Source organism: Sus scrofa, chromosome X (genome assembly GCF_054392235.1).
Source record: "Sus scrofa isolate SSC_HxYL_T2T_F1_AM1 chromosome X, Sscrofa_HxYL_maternal_Yorkshire_Landrace_v2.0, whole genome shotgun sequence".
Taxonomy (NCBI): Eukaryota; Metazoa; Chordata; class Mammalia; order Artiodactyla; family Suidae; genus Sus; species Sus scrofa.
Window position 1 is genome coordinate 32947276 of NC_139401.1, and position 27437 is coordinate 32974712.

At 34.5% G+C, this 27437-nt stretch overlaps 1 protein-coding gene across 7 annotated transcripts in view; it reads right to left on the reverse strand.

Annotated features, from left to right (window-relative positions):
- The window catches only part of DMD (dystrophin), a 2611869-nt gene that overhangs the window by 2259419 nt on the left and 325013 nt on the right, over positions 1–27437 (reverse strand). For 4 of the 7 annotated variants that reach the window (XM_021079555.2, XM_085006418.1, XM_021079556.2 and 1 more), the window contains exon 1: positions 5156–5285. The exons of the other annotated variants lie outside the window; for them this stretch is intronic. In XM_021079555.2, the coding sequence (XP_020935214.1) occupies positions 5156–5162 (7 nt within the window). In that variant the 5' untranslated portion in view covers positions 5163–5285. Of the gene's footprint in view, positions 1–5155; positions 5286–27437 lie in introns of those variants that run through there. 7 annotated transcript variants of the gene reach the window in all.

A 27437-nucleotide genomic window follows, 5' to 3' on the forward strand; every position in this document is an offset into this window, starting at 1 on the left:
GAGGTCGGCAAAATTTTACTAATACATAAGGTCAGGTAATAAATATTTTTGGCTTTGTGGCCCAAATGGTCTGTCACTACTACTTAACTGCTATGTTGGCATGAAAACTGGCACAGAAAATATGTAAACAAAAAGGTATGCTGTCTCCCAACCAAAATTTATTAGTAGACACTTAAATCAAAATTTCATATAATTTTTATGTGTCACAAAGTACTACGTATCTTTTAAAAAAACCCATTTAGAATACAGAAAGCATTATTGACTGGTTAAACACAAAGAGCTATGGCACGTGGGTCATAATGAGCTGACTTCTGGCATGGAGGGTTCCAATGGGGTCCTAGAGACACTCAAAGAAATATCTGAAAAGGAAACTTTTTTTTAATGAAATGACAAGGCTCAACGATTTTTAAAATTATTTGAGACATCTTTTTCAAATTCTCTTTAACGCAGGAACTCCACTGTCAGTCCTGATCACTTTAGGAACAAGGAGAGCAGTGCCTCATAAAGTAGTCAATTCTCTCTTTATATAATTAACTGAAAGAGTATTTTTTTCTTCACTACCAGAGAGGCAGAAATGAGTCTAACCCCTCCTCTACAGTGTAGCTTATCTAATATTTGATATCAGTTTAATTTTACTGTATTCATTTCCCTCTACACATGCTTCAATTTTTTTCCTTTTCTAGAATATTTAATGCCCCTCAACTACTGTAGTTTCTAGTACAATTAGCCCCCCACTCAGACATTTTTTTGTCACTAAATATTCTCTGAGGTATTAAAGTTCCTCTTAGACCATGAGATTACTCTTAAAAAAAGTTTCTGTAAACTTTGTTCTCTTTGTTTCCTTCCGAGAGGGATACATGTCCAACATTACTTTATTATTTTTTTAATGTTTCTCACATAAATTTATTTATACTAACTATAGTTTACTTTTGCATATTAAACACACAGTTGACAAACACATATTCCCTCTTCTTTTTTTTAATGTTAAAAAAAAGAAAGCTGGGAGTTCCCGTTGTGGCGCAGTGGTTAACGAATCCGACTAGGAACCATGAGGTTGCGGGTTCGGTCCCTGCCCTTGCTCAGTGGGTTAACAATCCGGCGTTGCCGTGAGCTGTGGTGTAGGTTGCAGACGCGGCTCGGATCCTGCGTTGCTGTGCCTCTGGCGTAGGCCGGTGGCTACAGCTCCGATTCAACCCCTAGCCTGGGAACCTCCATATGCCGCGGGAGCGGCCCAAGAAATAGCAACAACAACAACAACAACAACAAAAGACAAGAAAGACAAAAGACAAAAAAAAAAAAAAAAAAAAAAAAGAAAGCTGAACTTTGTTTTATTTTGTTTTGATGTCATATGAGACTGACTGATACTGAAATAGGGCCAACAAAATCAATGTCTTTTTCAATAAATTATTGCTAAGCTTTAACTTTCTCACATACTGCATCGGTTGCATTGATTTTTGAACTTTATTGCAGGATGCTATTTCTCCTAAAATGTTATCTTTTTTGGTGTCACTGAACTTTCTAGGTGATCATAATCTTTCGGTACCCTAATAATTCAATACATTTCTTCCCTTTCTCAGCTGGACAAACTATTTTGATCTTCCTTCTTGTTTTAGGTATTAATATTTAACAGGCCAAAGGACCAAAGTCAGAATTATAGGTCACAATATGAGAAATCAGTTTAGAGCCAGTTGGCTAGAACTACATAACAGTCCTGTGAGAGCCCCCCTTCCTGGGTTATAATGATTCATTAATTGATACACCAAGGTAAAATAATATATCAATAGAATTAATCTACCAGATATATCAAATGGCAAATATTTCTCTATTTTGATGTCATAAAAATTGTCAAAAACTCAATGGTATACTCAAGATAACTAGCCATATCACATACCATTTCACAGAACCTTGGAGAATTACAACCTCTATTACCTTCCCCCTCCTTATAAGCCATCTTATCCTCCTCAGAAATTCTCAGTTATTCCCAGTGAGGGAAAAATCTGCTTATTTTTTCCAAAATATTTTTTCCCAATATGAGCAGTTGTTTAATCTCTCCCCCCTCTGATCATGGGCTTTTCTCCTTTTTTATTTTAGTTTGTTAGGTCCAGGACCGATTTAAAATACTGTATGGCTCTCTCTTGGTAAATAGCTAGGTTTTTTTCCCCCAGATATATGTGTGTGTCTGTGCATGTGCACGTACCTGCTGTGGTTTTCATTTGCTTTTTCATTCTTAAAATATATACGACATGAGAATTGGAGAATAAAAGGAAGGATGAAGCTTCTCGGGAAAATGTGGTAAAGCACATTTCTTAACTGATAGTGTCTCCCCCTGCTCATCTTTCTAGATAAAGAGCAATGCATCTGAAGGCAGGCCACTCCATCACAAGCAGGTATTTACTAGACATTAAAGAAGAACTAAGCAGGATTTCTGCATTAAAAAAATAATGATGCTCAATAAGCTTTTTTACCTAAACAGCAAAAAAAAAAAAAAAAAAAAAAAACCCAAATAGCTGCTAGAGTTGTCTGTAGTGTAAATGCCTTAGAAAAAAACAAACTGGGTTTGTAGAGAATTGGGGAAAACCCGGAGAGATTTATAATTAAATTTAATATTTTAAAAATATTTAAATATTTATAGTTAATTTATCCCACCTTTCACAACTATTTCTACTTTTATGTGTTTCTTTTTCATATTTTTTCCCCTGAATCTCCTGAGAAAACACAGAATTAAGCAATTGAGATGTGGCAACTTTACATGCTCTCATCCGCATGCATGCCAATCTTGTTCCAGAGCAAGAAGGATCAGTAATAATTTCCATCTCTTACAAATGCATTTATCAATAGTGGTATGCCTGCTCTTCAGGTGTGCAACCCAAAGCCTCTAACATTTCATTAATAATCAACGGCTGGTGCCACCTAGTGTCTATCCTCTTCATTCATCGGTGAAATAAAATACAAGGCACTTTCCAGTCACAAACGAAGCAGCCTGAACCACAAACAAAAAACACGATCTGGGGAGTCCACTGGCTGATTTAAATTACACTATCTTCATTGAAAGGAAAACCTTCCTTTTAAAGTAACTATGGTAACAGAATGTGAGGCTAGCAGGAAGCTCACATTTTTCTCACAGGAGACAATTCACAAAAGGAGAGTCCTACTAAAGAGGTAATGTAAAAGAGTTTTTGCAGACTTAAACTGTCACTTCAAATGGTTATAAAAAGTTGAGAAATAAAATTGACAAAAGAGAACTGTGTTTTAAACAAGAGAGTAGACACAGCTTCTTTTTGTCAACCAACCAAGAAATAACCCTCTATCATTTGGATGCAAAATTCTGTTAGTCTCTGAGTTCTCAAAGATTAAGCAATTACTCTAACACACTGTACCAAACACATACAGTACTCAAAAGTATTAACAGGAAATAATGAGGTTGCCTGAACTACACTATTTTTTAAAACATTTGCAGCTAAAACTATACATTTAGAAAACTATTTCCTGCTCTGTGTATGAATTATCAATTACATAGTCAACCACAGTCATGTATGCTTCAAGGTTAAAAAGTACTCATCCAAATCTCTATTTTTCAAAACATAAGTTAGTAATTAATTTGAAGAATATAAGTAATATGATTAGCCCATCAATTTCTAATTATTCACTAATATTTAAATATATGTGTTAATTCACTCTTTCTAAGAGGAATACGTAATTGAAAAACATGAACTAATGTTCAGGGAAAAAAGTTACATAACAGCCAGTAGTGTGTCTTGACCAGACTGACTGAGATATTACAATTACTACAGAAAAGATACAGCACATATGAGCAATATTATGTACACTGAAAGGTCATATTAAATGTCTATGCATAATAGTCCATTCACTTGGGTAATTTAGCTACTCAGGTTACTGGGGAAACTGGGCAGAGAGCTGAACGATTCTGTATAATATATATATATATAGTTAATCATGCTATTCATACTTAAGAAAATCTATTTTTATATCATTTGGCATCTGTTTTAAGCAATTACTTGTTAAAAACAGCTTTGAATGTTTTATTTTCTTGTTACCCTAGTGGTGATAAAAATTATTTCAATATGTTCGGTCCAATATATACTCACTGACAGATCCCTGTGGCAATGTATGAAGACAGAATATGGAAATGATACATAGTTTCTACAAAAAGCTTAAATTGTTCATCTTTTCCTTGAAACTTTATTTTTGGAGGCTAATACAAGCCCAGGCTCATGCTCCATTTGTTTAAAAGTACTTATAAGTATAATCCAATGATTACATGTGAAAGAAATATTGCAAAACAGCACAAGGGTTCTAAAAATTGTATGCAGGCAAGAAAGAATGTAAGACAAAACTCATTAAGGTTCCAAAATAATTAAATAAATAAATGCTCCAATTTTCAATAATTTATCATTTTCTGTCATTTTTCATTAACAGCTTTCAAAGCCCTATTTGAAACAAGCTGATACAGAGAAATTAAGAGCAGTAATCAAGCGAGAAATGATAGACCAGCTGGGTCGACATCAACTTGGCAAAACGTGAATACAGTTCAATAGCTGAAACAGATGCTAGAGTTGTTGAAAAACCCTGCAGGAGATATTGATGTATTTTCTTCATATAATGCAGAATGACTGAATAAATGTCAAAAGCTAGAAATGAATGAGGAGAAAAGACTGACAGCCAAACTCCTTATAAAACAGAAACCAAGTGGAACAATTTTCAACCTATCCAAACATTCTATACATTCCCATTTTTCTCAATGTATTAATATACCAATATATCAATCAGTCCTTGTAACTAAATAGCATGTAACTGAGCTGGGGTAGATTTCCCTATAGATCCCCACCCCCCCATCCCCTGTCATCATCTACCTGGAGAAATCTAGACTCTTAAAAATACTTTATTCTAAAATCTTCTAACACTGATTTCTATCCCAGAAGTGTTTCCCTGAGGTTGGAGTCAAGCGCAGCCCCCAAAAATCTAACGCAGCACAAGGAAATTTTAAAATCCATTCTCTAAAAGCAACACTGTTTGCAGAGTTTGAAGAGCTCGGCAACAAACCCCAGCTACCAACAGCTGCTTGTTCAAACATATGCTTTGTCATGGTCAGCTTCTAATTGTATTCATAATGATGTAATAGCTTTAATAATCCTACCTTCCATGCCAGCTGTTTTTCCTGTCACTCCATCATGCCAATAAGTTGGCTGCTGTAACAAATCAAGATAGTGCAAAACAGCATCTTTCTCCTGATTCTGTCATCTTCCTGAAAGCATTCTATTACTGCCGACTGCTGGGAACCAGAAAGTCTATTTGAATTCCAACAGCTCCCCTTTCGCATGATTCAAGTTAGGTTAGGTGGGCATGCCTAACATGATTCTCTCAGTCATTTATTATGCAGCTGCTACAACGTCGATGTGGTAACCACTCTGACTATCTGATACGTCAGTCGAACAAAACCTACACCTCGGAGCAAACACATGAGCCAGAGCAGCGTTCTGCATTTAACGAGCATTCTTCCTGTCTAAAAAGCAGTGGATCTGCAAATCTCTTTCAGTATCTATTCGCTCCACTGTATGGATGCAAAGCCTCTAGATTAAATTATTTTCCTAACTATACATAGAGTTTCTTTGCCACACATCATATTATACACATGGAAATTTGGGCTAATCTTCCCTTCTCTTCACAGCCTTTAAAGGGCAAAAACTCTCTCTTCTGGTTGTACTTTTGAAATAAGGATGCTGTGTGCTCAGTTCCACATCCCTGCTATAATATAAAACATAGGATGCACTCTCTCAAAAGGAATTTGCCTCTTGCAATTCCACAGAGATTTTTTAATAAGAGGAATCTTTTTAAGAAAACATTTATTTTGCACATTGGAGACATCTGAAGTCTGGTACTCTGTGTTTTTCCCCTAAGAGTGGACTTTATACTTGATATTTTGACTTAAAAAGAGTGCTTTCTTCAGAAGTAAGAAATTAGATTAGCTGACTCTCACACAACTTGCTTATCAAGTAAATAAGTGTCATTTTAAGATAATGCAGTTTGTATTTTAAAAATAGCATTCATGAATCAATATTTTTTAAGTTTATGAATCAATATTTTTAAAAATGACCATTGCTATCATCTCTACAGCATTAATTGCATCTAAAATTTCTAAAAACATCTCTCTCTTAGAGGGTTAATATTTATAGTTTGACATGATGAAACAAGAAAATCTGAGTGTTTTCATGAGAAAAATACTGTAAAAAGTCATCAAATCTTGTTTCCTTTCAACCATCTACTCAATATCTAGTTTAGTAAGGGAGTGTCCCCCATCCCTACAAAAAGTAAACAGCTTGTCGTGTCACCACATTACAAAACTATATGCAATAATACATTCAGCATGTATGAGATGTGTCAATGTCACTGTTCCGAAATACTGATTCCCTAAGGGCTGTTTTTGTGTGCGTTGTGTGTATGTATCCATTTTAGCTATATTACTTCCATTTTAATGTAATAACTACAAATAATCTTTATGTATTAAGACATACATAATAACGACTGAGTTTATTATGTTTAATTTATAAATGCCAGGAAAAAAACTCCAAAAGGCAAAGTGAGTCCATTTGAACGCATCAAAGTTTCTTTTATACATATTTCATTTCATGTAACAATTCTGAAATCACTGATTTATCAATTACTGCTAATTTACAAAGAAATTACTTTTTTTATCTATCTCCGGTTTAGAAAACAGCATAGAAAAATAGCATGTGGTTTTGTTTCTTCCCTTAGCTTCTGTGAATTTCTCCAGCTTAATTCTTGCCTAACGTTCCTTCCCTTCACACTTTGTCCCAGGCACAGTAACTTCTTTTGTCTCTTTATAACACTGTGCCCCTTACTGTCTCAGAGATATTGCATGTTCTGTTTCACCTTTCCATAAGCTACCTTTCACTTCTTATTGCCTACCTTCCAACCAATATTCAGGTATCATGGGTTTGAAACATAATTTACTCTCTGAGGCATTTTTTACTCCCTAGATAAAACTACATTCTCCTGCTATGTGAATTTAGAGCACCTTGTACCTCCTTTGTCTTTCTCATAATTATAGCAAATACTTATATAGCACAAGGTGACAGGCACTATTCTTATATATATGAAGCTACCACTAACATATTGATAGCCATTCAGTCTTCATATGGAACATATTGAAGGTGACAATTATTACATCCATTTTATATATGAAGAAAGTGAGGTTCTGAAAAGTTAAATAACTTGGCCAAGGTCACATGACTTTAACTAACTGCATTTTTTTGTTTGTTTGTTTACTATTAGCTCTTGAGACTGGAGATCATGTTCATTTTCTCCGTTGCTAGATCGTAATGCCAGTGCAGTATCTGGAAAATATTATTCTATTCTCTACCCATCCAGGAAAACTTGCTTTGCACAATGCATTGTAGTAACAAGTACTGGTCACATGGCAATGGTCAAAATGGATATGAATCCTATTTTCATGGAGCTTATGGATGAGGGCAAGAGGTCCAAAAATCCACAGACAGAAATCTGAAGTCTATTAATTTGGTTGAGAGAAATATTATAACTTTTTTATTACTTCAATTTATTTTTATTAGGGTATTGGTGATTTACAGTGCCTAGATAATTTCTGCTATACAACGTAGTGGCCCAGTCATACAAATATATGTATTCTTTTTCTCCTACTATCTTCCATTATGATCTATTCCAAGAGACTGGATATAGTTCCATGTGCTGTACAAAAGGACCTGATTTCTTATCCATTCTAAATGTAATAGTTTGTATCCACCACCCTCCAAATTTTCATCAGCCTCTAACAAAAGCATAACATTTTCACTTGTGTTTGTATGCTATAAACCATAGTAGTATTTGCAGTACCTGTGATTTTTTTTCTTGAATATGAATTACAATTATTTTATATCCCATTCTGGATTCTGCATATATTTCACAGTATTCTGTTATATTCATCACTACTTTGAAATTATGGTTATTAATTCTACTATATTGTGCTACTTAATGTGTTAATAAGGAAGCATGTACATTATTACACAAGTTTTAAAATATTTATAAAACTTTATTTCAATACAACTGGTGTCTGTTATAATCCTAATTATTTTGTGTACTCAAATATAATTTAGATAAGCTTAACCAGCTATCAAAGGCCTTAAGATGTTAGGGCTTTAAGCGTCACCAGGTGTCAAAGGGGTCCATGTTTCAACCTCTGGCCTAGAGGGTGGAAAAATATAGCATATTGTTTAATGCCATTATCTCCAATATCTGATGACCTGAGTTCAAATCACATTTCCATAGTTTTCTGTTGCTGTGATATAGGCTAAGTTGTAGAAATAATAACTGGCATTTTGCATTCTTGCTGTGAGGATTAAATAAGAGAATGATTGTAAAATACTTAGTATAACATCTCAAATTTTCAAAATTTTAATGACTGATATGTATTACTAGTAGAAAGGCCAGATACAGAATTATGAAGAATAAAAAACTGTGAAAGAGATACAAAAGATTTACAAATATTCTTACAACAGGAGCAGGAACACTCACACACTATTGATAGAAACATAAAATGGTAAGAAAACAATTTGAGGAGTTTCTGTCATGGCTCAGTGGTTAACAAATCCAACTAGGAACCATGAGGTTGCGGGTTCAATCCCTGGTCTTGCTCAGTGGCTTAAGGATCTGGCATTGCCATGAGCTGTGGTGTAGGTTGCAGATACAGCTCGGATCCCACGTTGCTGTGGCTCTGGTGTAGGCTGGCAGCCACAGCTCCAATTAGACCCCTAGCCTGCTAACCTCCATATGCCACAGTGTGGCCCTAAAAAGACAAAAAGACAAATAAAAGAATTTGAAAACCAGTTTGGAAATTTTTTAAAAAGGCAAACATATATATATATATATATATATATATACACACTAAAAGATACCCTTTCTACTCAAAGAGTAATGAAAGCATGTGTCCATCAAAAAAAAAAAAAACTTGTACACAAGTATGCATAGCAGTTATATTTGTAATACCATCTGGAAACAATCCACATAATCATCATGTGAATGGATAAATAAACTGTGCTATATCTATATGACAGAATACTACTTTGCCATGCAAAGGATTGACCTATAGATATATGCACCACAATGAATGAAGTGAAAAAGACATGTGCTAAATAAAAGAAGCCAAACAAGAGTATGGACTATATATATATGGTTTGCTGACACAAAACTCTAGAAGATGAAAATCAATCTGTAGTGACAGTAAGTAAATTAGTGGTTGCCCAGGGAAAGTATAGATGATGGACAGAGAAAGGGTGTTATAAAAAGTCATGAGTAGGAGTTCCCTTTGTGGCTCAGCAGTTAACGAACTTGACTACAACCCATGAGGATGCGGGTTCGATTCCTGGCCTTGCTCAGTGGGTTGAGGATCCGGCACTGCCGTGAGCTGTTGTGTAGGTCACAGAAGCGGCTTGGATCCCGCATTGCTGTGGCTATGGCGTAGACCAGCAGCTGTAGCTCTAATTTGACCCCTAGCCTGGGAACTTCCATGTGCCGCAGGTGTGGCCCTGAAAAAGCAAAAAAAAAGTCATGAGTAAAGTTTTGAGATGATGTACATGTCCACAATTTTGATTGTGGTGATGGGTTCATGGAGATAGATAGATAGATATATAGATAGACAAAACATAACATGTTGTACATTTTAAATATGTACAGTTTATTAAATATCGATCACATTCAATAACTAATAATTCATTTTTATCAGACATAAGATTATTCAAATTAATTTAATGAAAAACTTAGAGTAATATGGTATAACTCCGCTAAAAAAAATCAGCCTACAAAACTTCCAAATAAAGAATGTATGTTCTAAATAATGCCATCAACTACATATAATAATCCTGATAATTCCAAGAAAATAATTTTCACCATCACATTCTATTTACAGTTCTCAATGCCATGATTTAACAACCTAAAACTGGCCTGTGTCCAACAAAAGAGAAGAATTTTGTCCTATTCAACATACACAATTTCATTTATTTTTGTGAAATTATAAACCAGTAAAATAAACTAAGTAATGATTAAAGATTAAAGGACTTGATTTTATAAGTTATTCTCATTTCATAGTAAAGTATATCATATCAAATTCCATGAGTATTTTGAGGGGAAGATGGCTGAAGAACAGCCAATTGAATCTAAGTGACAATAATACCGAAAATAATAAAAGCCATTCCCACATAAAATGTTCTTATATGCTATATTAAAAGTGTTGAGGTGGTAGAAATTTTAGCCAGATCACTGAACTTTTAAAAATTATTACCTCAGTGAAGTCAGAGTTGGATCAATAAAAAGCAGAAAACCTTATCTTCATAATTTGAATATAGTACTTCTCCTGAGTCTAGATCAGCCAAAATATATTAAGATGTTTACAACATGAGCACACACACATACACACAGCCGAGGCAGATCATATCACTGTCTCTAATGTCTCCAGTGGCTTCACATCACTCTTAGAACAAAAGTCCTCATTACAGCATGTATGAAACCAACTTTCTCCTCTCTTTTCCCATGTTACTCGCTATTCCTTTCCTTATTTTTCTCTAATCACACTGGCCTTATTTCTCTTGAAACATTCCAAGATTATTCCCACCTTGGGACATTTTCATTAGCTGATTTTTCTTACCAGGTACATTCTTCCACAGACATTGCAAGGCTCATTCCTCTTTATTCAGGTCTCTCTCTGTTGAAATATCACCTGAAAAGACAGCCCTTTCTAGACTTCTCTCTCTAAAATAACACTCCCCTGACATTACTCCTACTGTATTTCATTTTTTTTGTTTCACTTTCAAAATAATACTTATTACTTGACACCAAATTATTGACTTTTTAATCATTCAAACTTTTTTTATTATTTTTAATTTTTTTCTAAAAGTATAGCTGATTTACAATGTTTCTTCAATTTCTGTTGTACAGCAAAGTGACCCAGTCATACATATATGCACTTTTTTTTTCATAATATCTTCCATCATGTTTCCAACCCAACAGATTGGATATAGTTCCCTGTGCTGTACAGTAGGACCCCATTGCTTATCCATTCCAAATGCCAGTTTGCATCTACTAGTCCCAAACTTCACATCCATCCCACCCCTCCCCGTGGCAACCACAAGTCTGTTCTCCATGTCAGTTATATGTTTCTGTTTTGTAGATAGGATCATTTGCACCCTATTTTAGACTCCATATATAAATGATATATGACATTTTTCTTTTGCTTTCTGACTTAACTTCACTTAGTATGATAAACTTTACTTCATCATGTTACTGCAAATGGCATTATTTTGTCCTTTTTAATAGCTGAGTAGTATTCCATTGTGTGTGTGTGTGTGTGTGTGTGTGTGTGTGTGTGTATAAAATGCATATATATATAATATCTCACATCTTCTTAAGTCATTCATTTATAGATGGACATTTAGGTTGTTTCCATGTCTTGGCTATTGTGAATACTGCTGCGATGAACATAGGGGTGCATGCATATTTCTGAATGAATGTTTTGTCTAGATAAATGCCTAGGAGTGGGATTGCTGGATCATATGGTAGTTCTTTATTTAGTTTTCTAAGGAACTTCCATACTGCTTTCCATAGTGGTTATGCCAATTTACATTCCCACCAACAGTGTGGGAGGGTTCCCTTTTATCCACGCCCTCTCTAGCATTTGTTATTATTGACTTGATAATGATGGCCATTCTGATCAGTGTGAGGTGGTACCTCATTATACTTTTGATTTGCATCTCTCTAATAATTAGCAGTGTTGAGCACTTTTTCTTGTGCCTACTGGCTAACCCCATGTCTTCTTTGCAGAAATGTCTACTTAGGTCCTTTGCCCATTTTTCTTTTTTCTGTTTCTTTTTTTTTTTTTTGTCTTTTGTCTTTTTAGGACCATACCCATTAGATATGGAGGTTCCTAGGCTAGGGGTCTAATTAGAGCCACAGCTGCCAGCCTATGCCACAGCCATGCCACATCTGAACTGTGTCTGTGATCTACACCACAGCTCATGGCAATGCCAGATCCTTAACCCACTGAATGAGACCAGGGATCTAATCCACAACCTCATGGTTCCTAGTCAGAATTGTTTCCACTGTGCCACAATGGGAGTTCCATTCTGCCCATTTTTCAACTGGGTTGTTTTTTGTTGTTGATTTGTCTGAGTTACTTGTATATTTTTGGGAATAGGCCCTTATCTGTTGCATCGTTTACAATGATTTTCTCCTATTCTATAGGTTGTCTTTTCATTTTTTAATGGTTTCCTTTGCTGTGCAAACTTTTTAGTTTAATTAGGTCCCATTGGTTTATTTTTGTTTGCATCTACTAGCCCCAAACTCCTTGTCTATCCCACCCTTACCCCTCCCCCCTAGAATATTGACCATATTCTAGGAGGTGGATAAAACAAGATGTTGCTGTGATATAGGTCAAAAACTCTTCTGCCTATATTTTTCTCTAGGAGCTCCATAGTATCTAGCTCCATATTTAGGTCTTCAATCCATCTTGTGGTTTTTTTTTTGGTGTGTATGTGCGTGTGTGTGGCACTGGAGAGTGTTCTAATTTCATTTTTTTACATGTAGCTTTCCAGTTTTCCCAGCACCACTCATTGAAGGGACTATTATTCTTCCACTGTACGTTCTTGCCTTCTAAGTCATAGATTAGCTGACCATGGGTGCTTGTGTTTATTTCATGGTTTCTATTCTAGTCCATTGATCTATATTTCTGTTTTGGTGCCAGTACCATATTGTTTTGATAAGTATAGCTTTGTAGTGCAGTCTGAAGTTAGGGAGCCTGATTCCTCCATTTCCATTTTTCTTGTTCAGTATTGCTTTCGCTATTTGGTATCTTTTGTGCTTCCATACAAATTTTCAAATACTTTGTTCTGTGAAGAATGTTCTTAGTAATTTGATAGGAATTTCATTGAATCTGTAGATTGCCTTGGGTAGTACAGTCACTTTGACAACACTGATTCTTCCAATCGAAGAGCATGTTATATCTTTCCATCTATTTGTATCATCTATGATTTCTTTCATCAGCATCTTTTATTTTTCAGAGGACAGGTCTTTTGCCTCTTTAGGTAGGTTTATTCCTAGGTATTTTATTCTATTTGATGTGATTGTAAATGGGATTGTTTCCCTAATTCCTCTTTCTGATCTTTCATTGGCAGTATATAGAAATGCAACTAATTTCCGTTTATTAATTTTGTGTTCTGCAACTTTGCCATATTCATTTCTGAGTTCTAACAGTTTTCTGGTAGTGTCTTTAGGATTTTCTAGGTGTAGTATCATGTTATCTGCAAACAGTTACTGTCCTACTTCTTCCTTTCCAATTTGTATTCCTTTTATTTCTTTTTATTCTTTGATTGCCACTGCTAGGATTTGCAAAACTATGTTGAATAGTAGTGGTAAAAGTGAACATCCTTGTCTTGTTCCTGATCTTAGTGGAATTTATTAAGCACCTACTTTATTGTTGACACTTTTCTGTGTGTTTGGAATAGTACTGTCCTTACAGAGTTTATAGTTTCATGGAAAAGAGAGATACTGAACATAAGCAAAAGTACAATTCAAAAAAGTGTGATGAGTGCTATCAACATAAATAAAGCATTTTGAGAAGATGATGATCGAGGAATGAATCTTAGAAAATACTTTATTTAGTTCCATATTTAAGAAGTATTTTATTAAAGGATAAGTGGTAATTATATAGGCCAAAGATAAAGGTGGAAAATACTATAAATAAAGTAATAATACAGGAAACAATTCAAAAACTGGAAAAAATCATGATGATTGGAGTATAGTTAATGACAGGGAGACTGAAATATGATGAACAGGATGAGGGTATTAACAGAGATAGGGTTTAGATTTTGTTGGCTTTATTGTCAGCCATGCTAAAGATCCTGGAATTTATCTTAGGAACACTGGAAAGCTACTGGAAGGTATTAAGTGAGTTACACATTAAGGCTATATGTCAAATATATAAACCAGAATGTACTGTGAATGAAATGGGAGAGGAATAGTTCTAGAGGCATGGAGATGTGTTTAGGTAATTTTAGCATATCAGGCAAAATAGCTTGAAAGCAACTAGATAATTTAAATTGGAGAACTGATAGAACACAGTTACTGCCTGGAAACTGAAGGTTTAGAAATATGCAAGAGTAAACATTTACTTCCACATTTTCAACTTGGGCAATTAGGAAAATCATGGCAGTATTTCCTGGAAAAGCCAGGTTGAAAAAGTGATGATGACTTGCGTTTTACTTTTGTTGAGTTTGATAGAGTTGAGAGACATTCAAGTAAAGGCATAGCAAAGGACATGGTTAGATATTAGGGTTTAAATTTCAGAAAACACGTATTCCACATTTGTCAGCATTTGATGGTAAATGAAGCTATCCATTTGAACAAAACTTGTACATGAAGCAAACTAAGAAAAGAGCCTAAGATGGCACCCTGAGATACTACCACTTAATGACAGGATGAAAAAAATTTAAGATTTATCAAGTTACTAAGAAAGAATATCCAGAGGAAAATAAATAAAGACAAAGAACATGACATTCTTTTTTCATTGATGTATAATTAATTCACAATGTTCTGTTAGTTTTAAGCATACAGCAAAGTGATTTAGTTATGTGTGTGTGTGTGTGTGTGTGTGTGTGTGTTTCAGATTCCCTTCCATTACAGGTTATGACAAAATATTGAATATAGTTCCCTGTGCTATACAGTATACCCTTGTTTATCTACTTTATATATATATATATAGTAGTGTGCATCTGTTAATCCCAAGCTCCTAATTTATCTCCTCCTAACCCTCCTGCCATGCTATGTCTGTGTGTCTGTTTCTGTTTTGTACATAGGTTCGTTTGTGTTATATTTTAGATTTCATATATAAGTGATATCATATGATATTTGTCTTTGATTTATTTCACTTAGTATGATAATCTCTAGGTCCATCCATGTTGCTGTAAATGGAATTATTTCCTTCTTTTTATGGCTGAGTAGTATTCTACTGTATATATGTACAATGTCTTCTTTATTCATTCATCTGTTGATGAACATTTATGTTTATTCCATGTCTTAGCTATTGTAAATGGTGCTGCTATGAACAATGGGGTGCATCATCTTTTCAAATTAGACATTTCTCTGGATGTATGGCCAGGTGTAGCTGCTGCAGGATCAGATGGCAACTCCATTTTTAGCTTTTTAGGGAACTTCCATATTCTTCTCCATAGTAGCTGCACAGTTTATATTCCCACAGAGTATAACAGTCTTAAAGTTAAGGGGATAGGAAATTGAAAGGAAGAAGAAAGTGTCAACCGTGTCAGTTTAAGAGATGAAAATCAGAGAAGACTAAAAAGTTCTGGGTTTAGGAATATCAAGAACATGAACTAAATGTGAACAATTTCAGGAGTGGTAAAGATAGAATACAAGTTAGAATAGGTTTAACCAGTGTATGAAGACAGTTAAAGGAGACTTTGCAGGCAAAATATATCTTTTTTCTATGTTAGGATTTAATTTACTTTTCCTAACAGTATACAAACCTAGTTATATTCAGTATACTTAACATTCTATATAATTTTTAAAATTTTGTCGTTCTCTTTTTTTTTTCCTGGGCCTCACCCACCGCATATGGAAGTTCCCAGGCTAGGGGTCCACCACAGCCACAGCAATGCAGGATCCGAGCCATGTCTAGAACCTATACCACAGCTCACATCAACACTGGATCCTTAACCGAGTGAATGAGGCCAGGGATCAAACCCGCAACCTCATGGTTCTTAGTCAGATTTGTTTCTGCTGCACCATGACAGGGACTAAAATTTTTAAAATTTTAAGCAGTGCCAATGCTTAGGAATGCTGATTGGCATGGAAGATCAGATTTTTTTTTTTTCATTTTACTACCCATGCTTCCCCTACATATCCTTTCTCACATACTCATTGGAGCTGCAGTATCACTACTTCTTTATTGGCATATTGCATCAGCTACTAAAAGAAATTAAAATATCCAGTATGATTGTTGACTTCTCATTTTCCACATAGTTGTACATTTTGCTTCATTCATTTTGAAGATACATTAATAGGTGCATCCAAGTTTTATATGGCCATACATACTAGTGATTTGACCCATTTTATCATTATGACATGTCTTTCATCTCTCATAATACTTCTTGCCTGAAAGTCCCTCTTGTCTGATTTTAATATCACCATATCAATATTATATTGGTTTGTGTTTGTATGCATCTTGCAACCTATCTGAGCCATTATAATTAAACTAGTTTTCTTCTGAACTGGCTGTTCTGGCTGTGTTTCCTCAGTACAATAATTTTGGACTTTTAACCAGTGTTTAATATGCAGTCTACCATCCTGTTATTTTATTTTCTCCTGTTTTTTCATTTTTCTGTACTCTACCTTTTTTTGCCACTGTCAATTATTGTACATCCACATATAATAGATACTACACCATGCATTACTTTATTATTGCTTTAAACAGTCAATTGTCTTCTATATTTAACCCAGGTTTTTTTTAACCATTATTGGAACAGTTTATTCATTCTTACAGGCTGTTTTATATACCCAGAAAATTTTTTTCTTCAGCCTGCAAATGTCCTTTAAAATTTACCCTGGTGTAGAACTACTGGTGATAAATTCTCTCACCTTTTGAATGACTGAGACCATTTTTATTCAATTTTCATTTTTTTACAACTTTCTATTTTGAATGATGAGATTTATATGCAGTTTCAAGAAATCATATCTGCATACTACTCACCCAATTTTCCCTAATGGTAACATCTTACATACGTATAGTACAATATCACAAATAGGAAATTGACAATGATTCAATCTTATTTAGATTTTAATAGATTTTCATGTATTTCTACCCTTCTATGATTCCTTTCTTTGTTCAGGGACATTTTATCAGACGTGTATTCCTTGTGATCATCACTGCAGTCAAGGTATGAAGCAGTTTCTTCATAAGAATCCTTCCTGCTACACTTGTATTGCCATATCCACCTCTTGTCTTGTTTCTGGCTTTCAAAGAGTTACAAAAATAAATAACATAACTCCAAAGAAAAAGAAAGGAAATAGTAAAGTGGAGGTAAATGAAATGGAAAACCATAGAGACAATCAATGTAACAAAAAGATGACTGTTGGAAAAAAATAAACAAATTTATAAACTTCTGGAAATAGTGACAAAGATAAAAAGAGAAAAGACTCAAATCATCAATAAAAGGCATCAAAAAGGAGATGTCACTACAGATATCAAAGTGCTTTAAAGGATACTTAGAGGAAACTAACAGTAATTTTAAATTCATAAATTCTACAAGTTCAAAGAAATGGAACATCTTCTTGAAAACCGGAGGTATAAAATCTCAACAGAAATGAAACAGACAACATGAATAGTGCTGCAGATGATATTAAAGAAATTAAATGTATGATTTAAAAGCTACGAGAAAAGTAGTCTCCACACACAGATGAATTTATTGGAGAAATATACCAAACACTTAAATAATTAACACCAATTTTAAACACTCTTTTCAGGAAAATAGAAGGGGAGGGATTATTTCCTAACTCATTTTATTAGGTCAATATTACCTTGACATTCAAAATAAGAAACAGGGAAAATAGGAAAAAAAAAACTCACTATAAGCCAATATCCCTCATGAATATAAAAACATTAATTCTTAGAGAACCCAGAAATAAACCCAGACACCTATGGTCAATTAATCTTTGATAAAGGAGGCAAGAAGATAAAATGGAAAAAAAAAACAGTCTTTTCTGCAAGTATTGCTGGGAAACCTGGACAGCTGCATGCAAATCAATGAAACTAGAACACACCCTCACACCATGCACAAAAATGAACTCAAAATGGCTGAAAGACCTAAATATAAGACAACACACCATCAAACTCCTGGAAGAGAACATAGGCAAAACATTCTCTGACGTCAACCTTATGAATGTTTTCTCAGGTCAGTCTCCCAAAGCAACAGAAATAAAAAAAAAAATAAGCCAGTGGGACCTAATCAAATGGAGAAGCTTTTCCACAGCAAAGGAAACCAAAAAGAAAACAAAAAGACAACTTATAGAATTGGAGGAAATAGTTTCATATGATGCAACTGACAAGGGCTTAAACTCTAGAATATACAAGCAACTTGTACAACTCAACAGCAAAAAAGCCAACAACCCAACTGAAAAATGGGCCAAAGACCTGAATAGACATTTTTCCAAGGAAGATGTACAGATGGCCAACAAGCACATGAAAAAATGCTCAACATCCCTGATTATTAGAGAAATGCAAATCAAAATTACAATGAGGTACCACCATCTCACACCAGTCAGAATGGCCATCATTATTAAGTCCACAAATAACAAATGCTGGAGGGGTTTTGGAGAAAAGGGAACCCTCCTGCACTGTTGGTGGGAATGTAAGCTGGTACAACCACTATGGAGAAGAGTATGGAGACACCTTAGAAATCTATACATAGAATTACCACATGACCCAGCAATCCTACTCTTGGGCATATATCTGGACAGTACTTTCCTTCAAAAAGACACACGGACCCGCATGTTCATTGCAGCTCTATTCACAATAGCCAAGACATGGAAACAACCCAGATGTCCACTGACAGATGACTGGATTAGGAAGACGTGGTGTATATATATACACAATGGAATACTACTTGGCCATAAAATGAACAAAATAATGCCATTTGCAGCAACATGGATGGAATTAGAGACTCATCCTGAGTGAAGTAAGTCAGAACGAGAAAGACAAATACCATATGATATCACTTAGATCTGGAATCTAATATAGGCCACAAATGAACCTTTCCACAGAAAAGAAAATCATGGACTTGGAGAATAGACTTATGGTTGCCAAGGGGGAGAGGGAGAGAGTGGGATGGACTGGGAGCTTGGGGTTAATGGATGCAAACTATTGCCCTTGGAAAGGATTAGAAATGAGATCCTGTTTGTAGCACTGGGAACTATGTCTAGTCACTTATGATGTGACATGATAATGTGAGAAAATAGAATGTGTTCACATACGTGTAACTGCGTCACCATGCTGTATAGTAGAAAAAAATGTATTGGTAAATAATCTTTAAAAAAAACATTAATTCTTAAAATCTGGCCAATAGAATTCAGAAACATATAAAAAGGGTCACATACAATTATCACTGAAATGATTATAAATTCACACAGAGTTGTAAGGATAATTCAGAGATTCCCTGTACCCATTACCTAGAGGTACTTATATACACAACAGTTTCAAAACAAGGAAAACACATTAGTATTAGGGGTGTGTATGTGGTGTGTGTTCATCCTAAGTCATTTTATCATGTGTGTGCATTTGTGTAACCACCACTGCAATCCAGATACAAAAATCTCCATCATCACAAAGATCTACTCATTACCCTTCTATAGCCACACCTACCCTCTGTACAAAAGTTCCTAACCACTGATAACCATTAACTTGTTTTCCATCACTATAATTTCTGCAATATAATATAAATAGAATCACAGACTATCTATTTGAGACTGTTTTTCTCCATCCAGCATAATGCTCTAGATCCGTCCAATTTATATTAATAGTTCATTACTTATAATGCTGAGTATTCCATGGTATTCATATACACATTTTGTTAAAATGTTCACCTACTTTAGCACATTTTGGTTGTTTCTAGTCTTTGGATATTACAAATAAAGCTGCTATGGATAACAATGTAGAGATGTCTTTGTGTGGACACTTAATTTAACTTCTCTGGGATTAATGCCCTAGGGAGCAATTGCTAGATCATAGCATTTGAATATATATGTATTTTTTTCAAAGAAATTGCTAAAGTATTTTCCAAAGTGGCTGTATTATTTTACATTCCCATCAGTATATATAAGACATCTAGTTTATTTGTATCCTGTCAGCATTTTGTACTGTCGTTAAAATATACATACATATTTATATTTAGCTCTTCTGATAAGTGTGTGGTGATATCTCATTTAGTTCTTAATATCCATTTTCCTGATGGTTAGTGACACTGAACATGTAGAATTTTCCATGTTCTCATTTACCATCTATACATCTATAGTTAAGTGTTTCTTCTTTCCTCTTGCCCACTTTAAAAGTTGGATTGTTTTTTTCCAGTTAAGTTTTCAGATTTCTTCATATATTCTGGTTAAGAGATTTAAAAATTCAGATATATGGTTTGTACATATTTTCTTCATGTCTGGAATTTGTGTTTTCATATATAAGAGTTTTTCACATAGCCAATTTGTTTTAATTTTGATATATTCTAAATTATTTTTATTTATTTAATTTTTATTTTTATTGTTGGAGCAAGATAGTGTGAGAGAAAAAGAATGTATACATGTATGTGTAACTGGGTCACTATGCTGTACAGTAGAAAAAAATTGTATTGGGGAAATAACAATAAATTATCAATTTTTAAAAATTGCATAAATCATGCTCTTCAGGGAATGAAACTACAAAAAGCACTTCAACAAACTCTAGGTTCCAAATAAAATCTCCCATGCTTTATCCGAAAGTTTTATATTTTATGCTTAAATATATGATTCACTTTCAAGTAATTAATTACAAGTACGCATTGTACCTCAAGTTTTATTTTATTTCCTTTTTTCTGGCTTGTAGATATCCAGTTGCTCTAGTACCATTTTTTGAAAAGACCATACTCTTCCATTTAATTGCTTTACAATTTTTTTCAAAACTCATTTGGCCATACTTGTGTGTTTTTTTTTTTTTAATTCTCTGTTCTATCCTTCCACAAATAACAAAAAATCTTTTTTTTTTTAATTTCTTTTAAGGGCTCAACCTGCGGCATAAGGAGGTTCCCAGGCTAGGGGCTACAGCTGCCTCACTATGCCACAGCAATGCCAAACCCTTAACTCACTGAGCAGGGCCAGCGATAGAGCATGCATCTTCATGGATACTAGCTGGGCTCATATCCACTTAGCCACAACAGAAACTCCTTGCCTTCAAGGTGTAGTGATTCCTTCCATTTTATTCTTATATTTTTGATTGTTTTGAAATGTAATTCACCTAAATTTTCAAATTTATGAGGTTAGAGTTTTTAATGATATTCCCTCATCCTACTGATGTTTTCAGGATCTTTAATGAATTCTTGATATTGGTAATTTATGTTTTTATTCTTTCTCTGTCTTGCTAGAGGTTTATCAATTTTATTGATTCATCTTTGAATCAATTCTTCCTTGATTTCCTGCTTGTTTTCATTTTCATTATCTTCTACTCCTATATTTATATTTCCTCCTTTCTGTTTGCTTTGAGCTAACAATGTTATTTTTGTCCAAGTTTCTTGATGTAGGAGTTAACTGATTTGAGACTTTTCCTCATTTCTAATATATTCATTTAATGCTATAAATATCCTCTACAGCACAGCTTTAGCTGAACGACAAAATTTACATTGAATTTTAAGTTTCCATTTTCCCTCAGTTCAATGTATCTTTAAAAACCCTTGCAACTGCCCTGACTCATGGATTATATAACTATTTTTTATATCTTTTTTATTACTCAATGAATTTATAACATTTATAGTTGTACAATGATCATTACAATCCAGTTTTATAGTATTTCCAATCCAACACCACCAGCACATCTCCCCACCCACCAACCTCTCTCCTTTGAAAACCATAAGTTTTTCAAAGTCTGTGAGTCAGTATCTGTTCTGCAAAGAAGACCATTCTGTCCTTTTTACAGATTCCACATGTCAATGAAAGCATTTGATGTTGGTGTCTCATTGTATGGCTGACTTCACTTAGCATGATAATTTCTAGGTCCATACATGTTGCTAAAAATGGTTAGTATTTCATTTCTTTCAATGGCTGGGTAATATTCCATTGTGTATATGTACCACCTCTTCTTCATCCACTCCTCTGTCGATGGGCATTTAGGTTGTTTCCATGTCTTGGCTATTGCAAATAGTGCTGCAATGAACATCAGAGTACGTGTATCTTTGCAAGTCATGGTTTTCTCTGGATAGATGCCCAGGAGTGGGATTGCTGGATCAAATGGAGTTCTATTTTTAGCTTTCTGAGAAATCTCCATCCTGTTTCCCACAGTGGTTGCACCAATTTATAATCCCACCAACACTGTACTAGTGTTCCTTTTTCTCCATCCCCTCTCCAGCACTTATTGTTTGTGGACGTTTTGCTGATGGCCATTCTGGCTGGTAAGGTGGTACCTCAGTGTGGTTTTGATTTGCATTTCTCTAATAATGAGTGATGCTGAACATCTTTTCATGTGTGTTTTGGCCATCTGTATGTCTTCTTTAGAGAACTGTCTGTTTAGATCTTCTACCCATCTTTTTTATGGGGTTGTTTGATTTTTGGTATTGAGTGGTAGGAGGTGTTTATAAATTTTGGAGATTGATCCCTTGTCAGTAGATTCATTTGCAAAGATTTTCTCCCATTCTGTGGGTTGTCTTTTCATTTTGTTTAGGGTTTCCTTTACTGTGCAGAAACTTCTAAGCTTAATGAAGTCCCATTTGTTTATTTTTGTTTTTACTCTCATTACTCTAAGAGGTGGATTTGAGATGTTGCTGTCATTTATGTCGGAGAGTGTTTGGCCTATGTTTTCCTCTAAGAGTTTTATAGGATCTGGTCTTATATCTAGGTCTTTAATCCATTTGGAGTTTATTTTTGTGTATGGTGTTAGGGAGTGTTCTAATTTCCTTCTTTTCCATGTGGCTGTCCAGTTTTCCCAGCACCACTTATTGAACAGGCTGTCTTTTTCCTTTGTATACCCTTGCCTCCTCTGTCATAGATTAGTTGGCTGTAGGTGCATGGGTTTAATTCTGGGCTTTCCCTCCTGTTCCACCGATCTATATTTCTATCTTTGTGCCAGTACCATATGATTTTGATGACTGTTGCTTTGTAGTATAGTCTGAAGTCAAGGAGTCTGCTTCCTCCAGCCCCATTTTTCTTTTTCAGGATGTCTTTGGCTATCCTGGGTCTTTTGTGCTTCCAAACTTTAAAATATTTTGTTCGAGTTCTTTGAAAAATGTCCTTGGTAATTTGATAGGGATTGCATTGAATCTGTAGAGTGCCTTGGTCAGTATAGTCATTTTGATAATATTGACTCTTCCAATCCACGAGCATGGTAAGTCTTTCCATCTGTTTGTGTCATCTCTGATTTCTGTCATCAGTGTCTTATAGTTTTCAGAGTACAGAACTTTTGTCTCTTTAGGTAGGTTTACTCCTAGGTATTTTATTCTTTTGGATGCGTTGATAAACAGGATTGCTTCCCTAATTTCTCTTTCTGATCTTTCATTGTTCGTGTATAGAAATGCCATTGATTTCTGTGTATTAATTTTGTATCCTGTGACTTTGCCAAACTCATGGATGAGCTCTAAAATTTTTCTGGTAGAGTCTTTAGGATTCTCTAGGTATAGTATCATGTCATCTGCAAATAGTGATACAACTGACTCTTGCTAGTTTCAAAGTGTTTGGATTTCTTCTTCTTATCCTTTTGATACTGATATCCTATTTGATTAAAAAACACATTTTATATGATTTCAACTTTTTAAAACTTTTGATGATTGCTTTATGGTCCAAGATAGAGTCTTCCTTGGTATGTGTTTTATGGAGACTTAAAAAAAGATTGTATATTCTGCTATTGGTGGGTAGTCTATAGATATTGAATAGATTCTATTGGTTAATGGTGTTACATTCTTCTATATCCTTGATGATTTTCTGTTTAGTTTATCTACTGATTTTTGAAAGTGGAGTTTGATGTCTTTACCTATAACTGTGGATGTATTTATCACCCCTTCCAGTTCTATCAGTTTTTATTTCACATATTCTGTAGCTCTGTTGTGGGATACAAACACATTTAGAATTGGTATCTCTTTCTGGTATACTGACCCTTTCATCATTATGTAAAACGCATGTCTGCCTCTTACAATCTTCTTTGTTCTGAAGTCTACTTTATCTGATGCTAATTTAGCCACCCCTGTTTTCTTTCAATTAATGTATACAAATATCTTTTTCTATCCTTTTACTTTAGCCTACTATTAAACTAATAAGCTAGTGAGTTCATCTAGATAATATATTGATGGATCATCTTTTCTTTATACACTCTGTCAACATCTGTATTACAATTATTTTATTTAGATTATCTATATTTAAAGTAATTATAAGTATGCTATAGCTTAAGTCTGCCAATTTATTAATTTTTCTCGTTTTAACTAGTTTGATACCTATATTTCTCTTTTATTGCCTTCCTTTGGGTTACCTGAATAATTTTTAGGATTCTTTATTATAGAATATTTTAGTACATCACTCTGTATAGTGCACTTCGTGGTTGCTTTAGGTAATACAATAAACATGCACAGCTTTTCACAATCTACTGATTTTGCTCTTTTACTACTTCAAGTATAAATGTTTTACTTCCATTTAAATCCCTTTACCCTCCAAACGTGGAAAATATAACTATGTGAAGTCTCTTCTCTATACCCATTAAGAACCATATCAGGTAGTGGTACAACTTCTTCAACAATAAAACATGATTTAAGAAACTAATAGAAAGGTGAATCTATTATACTTCTTATTTGTACCCATTTCAATGTTCTTTCTATTCTGAGGTTCCCAGCCTTTTTTTCTGTTACTTCCTTTGTGACTAGACAACATTTTTTAGTCACTCATAAAGGTAGGATTGCTAACAAGAAATTAGCTTAGTTTTCCTTCATCTGAGAATGTTTCTCTATACTCTTAATTCCTTAAGGAATTTCATACTTGTCATGGAAATCTGGTCTATTTGAATCCTCATGTTTTGAGTCCTATTTATAATTGTTCCTGTCGTATACTTAGTAGTAAATCAGTGTTCATTTTATGAATTAAGGTTTTCTCACTTCATCCATGTAATTACTGCTTTACTCAAGATTCTGACAATCTTTCTTCTGAATAAGTTCTTTCTTCCTGGTTTGGCCAAATTAAATATTAGAAACCCATTATTTAATTTCCTTGCAAATATTAGTGTTTATGCATTAATCCAATAGTTATCTGTTGGACATATACTTTATCTGACACTTAAAGGGTTAGTTTTTAGTAAAAAAAAGATACTCATATCTTTTAAAATATTATTCTTTAGCCAAGAAGAATGTAATGAAACATATGAAATAGTTTATTAATAATGGATAGCAACATATACTTAAGTTCCAAAATCACAGGGACTTCCTTCTCCCTTTAAAAGCCTCTTTTAGGAGTTCCCGTCATGGTGCAGTAGTTAACAAATCCGACTAGGAACCATGCGGTTGCAGGTTTGATCCCTGCCCTTGCTCAGTGGGTTAACGATCTGGCATTGCTGTGAGCTGTGGTGTAGGTCACAGACGCGGCTTGGATCCCGTGTTACTGTGGCTCTGGCTTATGCTGGCAGCTACAGCTCCGATTAGACCCCTAGCCTGGGAACCTCCATATGCCGCAGGAGTGGCCCAAGAAATGGCAAAAAGACAAAATAAATAAATAAATTAATTAATTAAAAAATAAAAGCCTCTTTTATAAGAAATCCATTTAAAATTTCTACCTGCATATTCTATGCTCAATATTACTGTGAGAGTACTATATATATAAGAAGGCTATTTTATCCAAATCAAAGTTCATTCTTATCATAATTTTATAAAACTCTCCCAAAATCAATGAGTCAAGGAAAATACACATTCTTTTCTGTCCCAAGATTAATTTAAGGTATAAAATATGATGCCTAAATGCCACAACTATGTATTAAAACCAACAAACCAAAGACCCCAAAATTCTTGCTTCCAATTTTTTCTGTTCCTTCTATCCAATCATCATTTTATCCTATTTCCCAGCCAATTTCATTCATTCCTCTGAAGTAAATCTGTTAAAGGCCTTTCCTCTAATCATTGTAAGAAGTAAAATTTATAAAATAGATAACACTGTAGGTTTGTGTAGAATATTGTCAGATTTTACAGAATTTGATGAATGCCCTTACAATCCTCTCCAAATTGTGTCCAGAGCTAATTTTCCCCTATTACTTTCTTTTATTTCTATATTTCTTACTTATTGGAAGAGAAGGGAACACTCCCTTCCCATTTAGAATTCCAATATTCTCCATCCTACTTAAGGCTCTACCATTCGCTATATTGTGTTCTTCCCTAATTAAATGGAGCATAAAGAGCAATATCCTCCTTGCTTTATGTGATCAGTGTACTGTCAATTGCTCTTCTGTATGAGGTTATCTGTCAGGGTCCTAGAGGCAAAACTTTTTCCTCCAAGGTATCCATCCTTCTGTCTTCTGCTTGCTCGCTCGCTCGCTTGCTTGCTTTCTTGCTTTCTTTCTCATGGCCACAATGGCAAAGTATGTAAGTTTCTTGGCCAGGGACTGAATCCAAGCCACAGTTGTGACCTGAGACACAGCTGCCATAACACCATATTCTTTAAAACATTGTGCCTGGGCTGAGAATTGAACATTCACCTTTGCAGCAACCTAGGTCACTGCAGTTGGATTCTTAACCCACTGTGCCACAGTGGGAATGCCCTCTTCTGCATTTTTTAAGAGGCCATCATATAGCTTTCCCCTTCCTGGCTATACCACTAAACATCTTCAAAAACTGGTCCAGTGTCAACTGGTCTTCTCTGACAATTCCAGGCTGAGAAGTCTTAAACTCATTAACTTCAAACTTAACTGGCATTATTCTTTCATTTATATCTAGTCTCTGTGCCCACTAATCAATTATTTCCAGTAATGGTGGGGAGAGTCTTAAACCATAGGTAGTATCAGCCAAGCTATTTTTAGGCATTCCTTTGGAGTGGAAGTAATCACCCATATTTTTTCAAACCTAAGAAATGATTCCAATGTTGGAATCTCAAATTCTACAAATATGAATAGTAATCTCATTTTAAACTAGGTATTTGTTACAAATGGGATCTTAAGTATCTCTCAAATCATACCACACATATAAAACCAATTTTGCCAAGAGTTTGGACTACTCTGCATAAAAAGGGCAATTCATTTTGATTAACAATACTTTCTAAGCTTGAAATCTCTTAAGAAATATTCCAAAAACGTCTGGTAAATATTCACTTGCTTGATGTCTCAAGTGTTGTTTTATTCATTAAATAAATGCCATATTAAAATCATTTATTCTTTGAAAATGCTTAATAAGAAGTTTCCTAACAATCATACTTTCCCTAAAACACTGACAACAACATAGTCATCTATCCTAGGTTCACAGTAAGCACTTTTACATTCCTTGAGTTGAACCTGTATGCTCAAGTATCATCTGGGAACAAACAGCAGCTGGGGATCACAATTCCTATGTCACTTACATGAAAACTTTTCCTAATCTTTCAGTATTTCAAGAAGCTCAAAATACTAACCTGAAAAGACATGTATCCATTTTGGTAGAAAAGAACTTTCA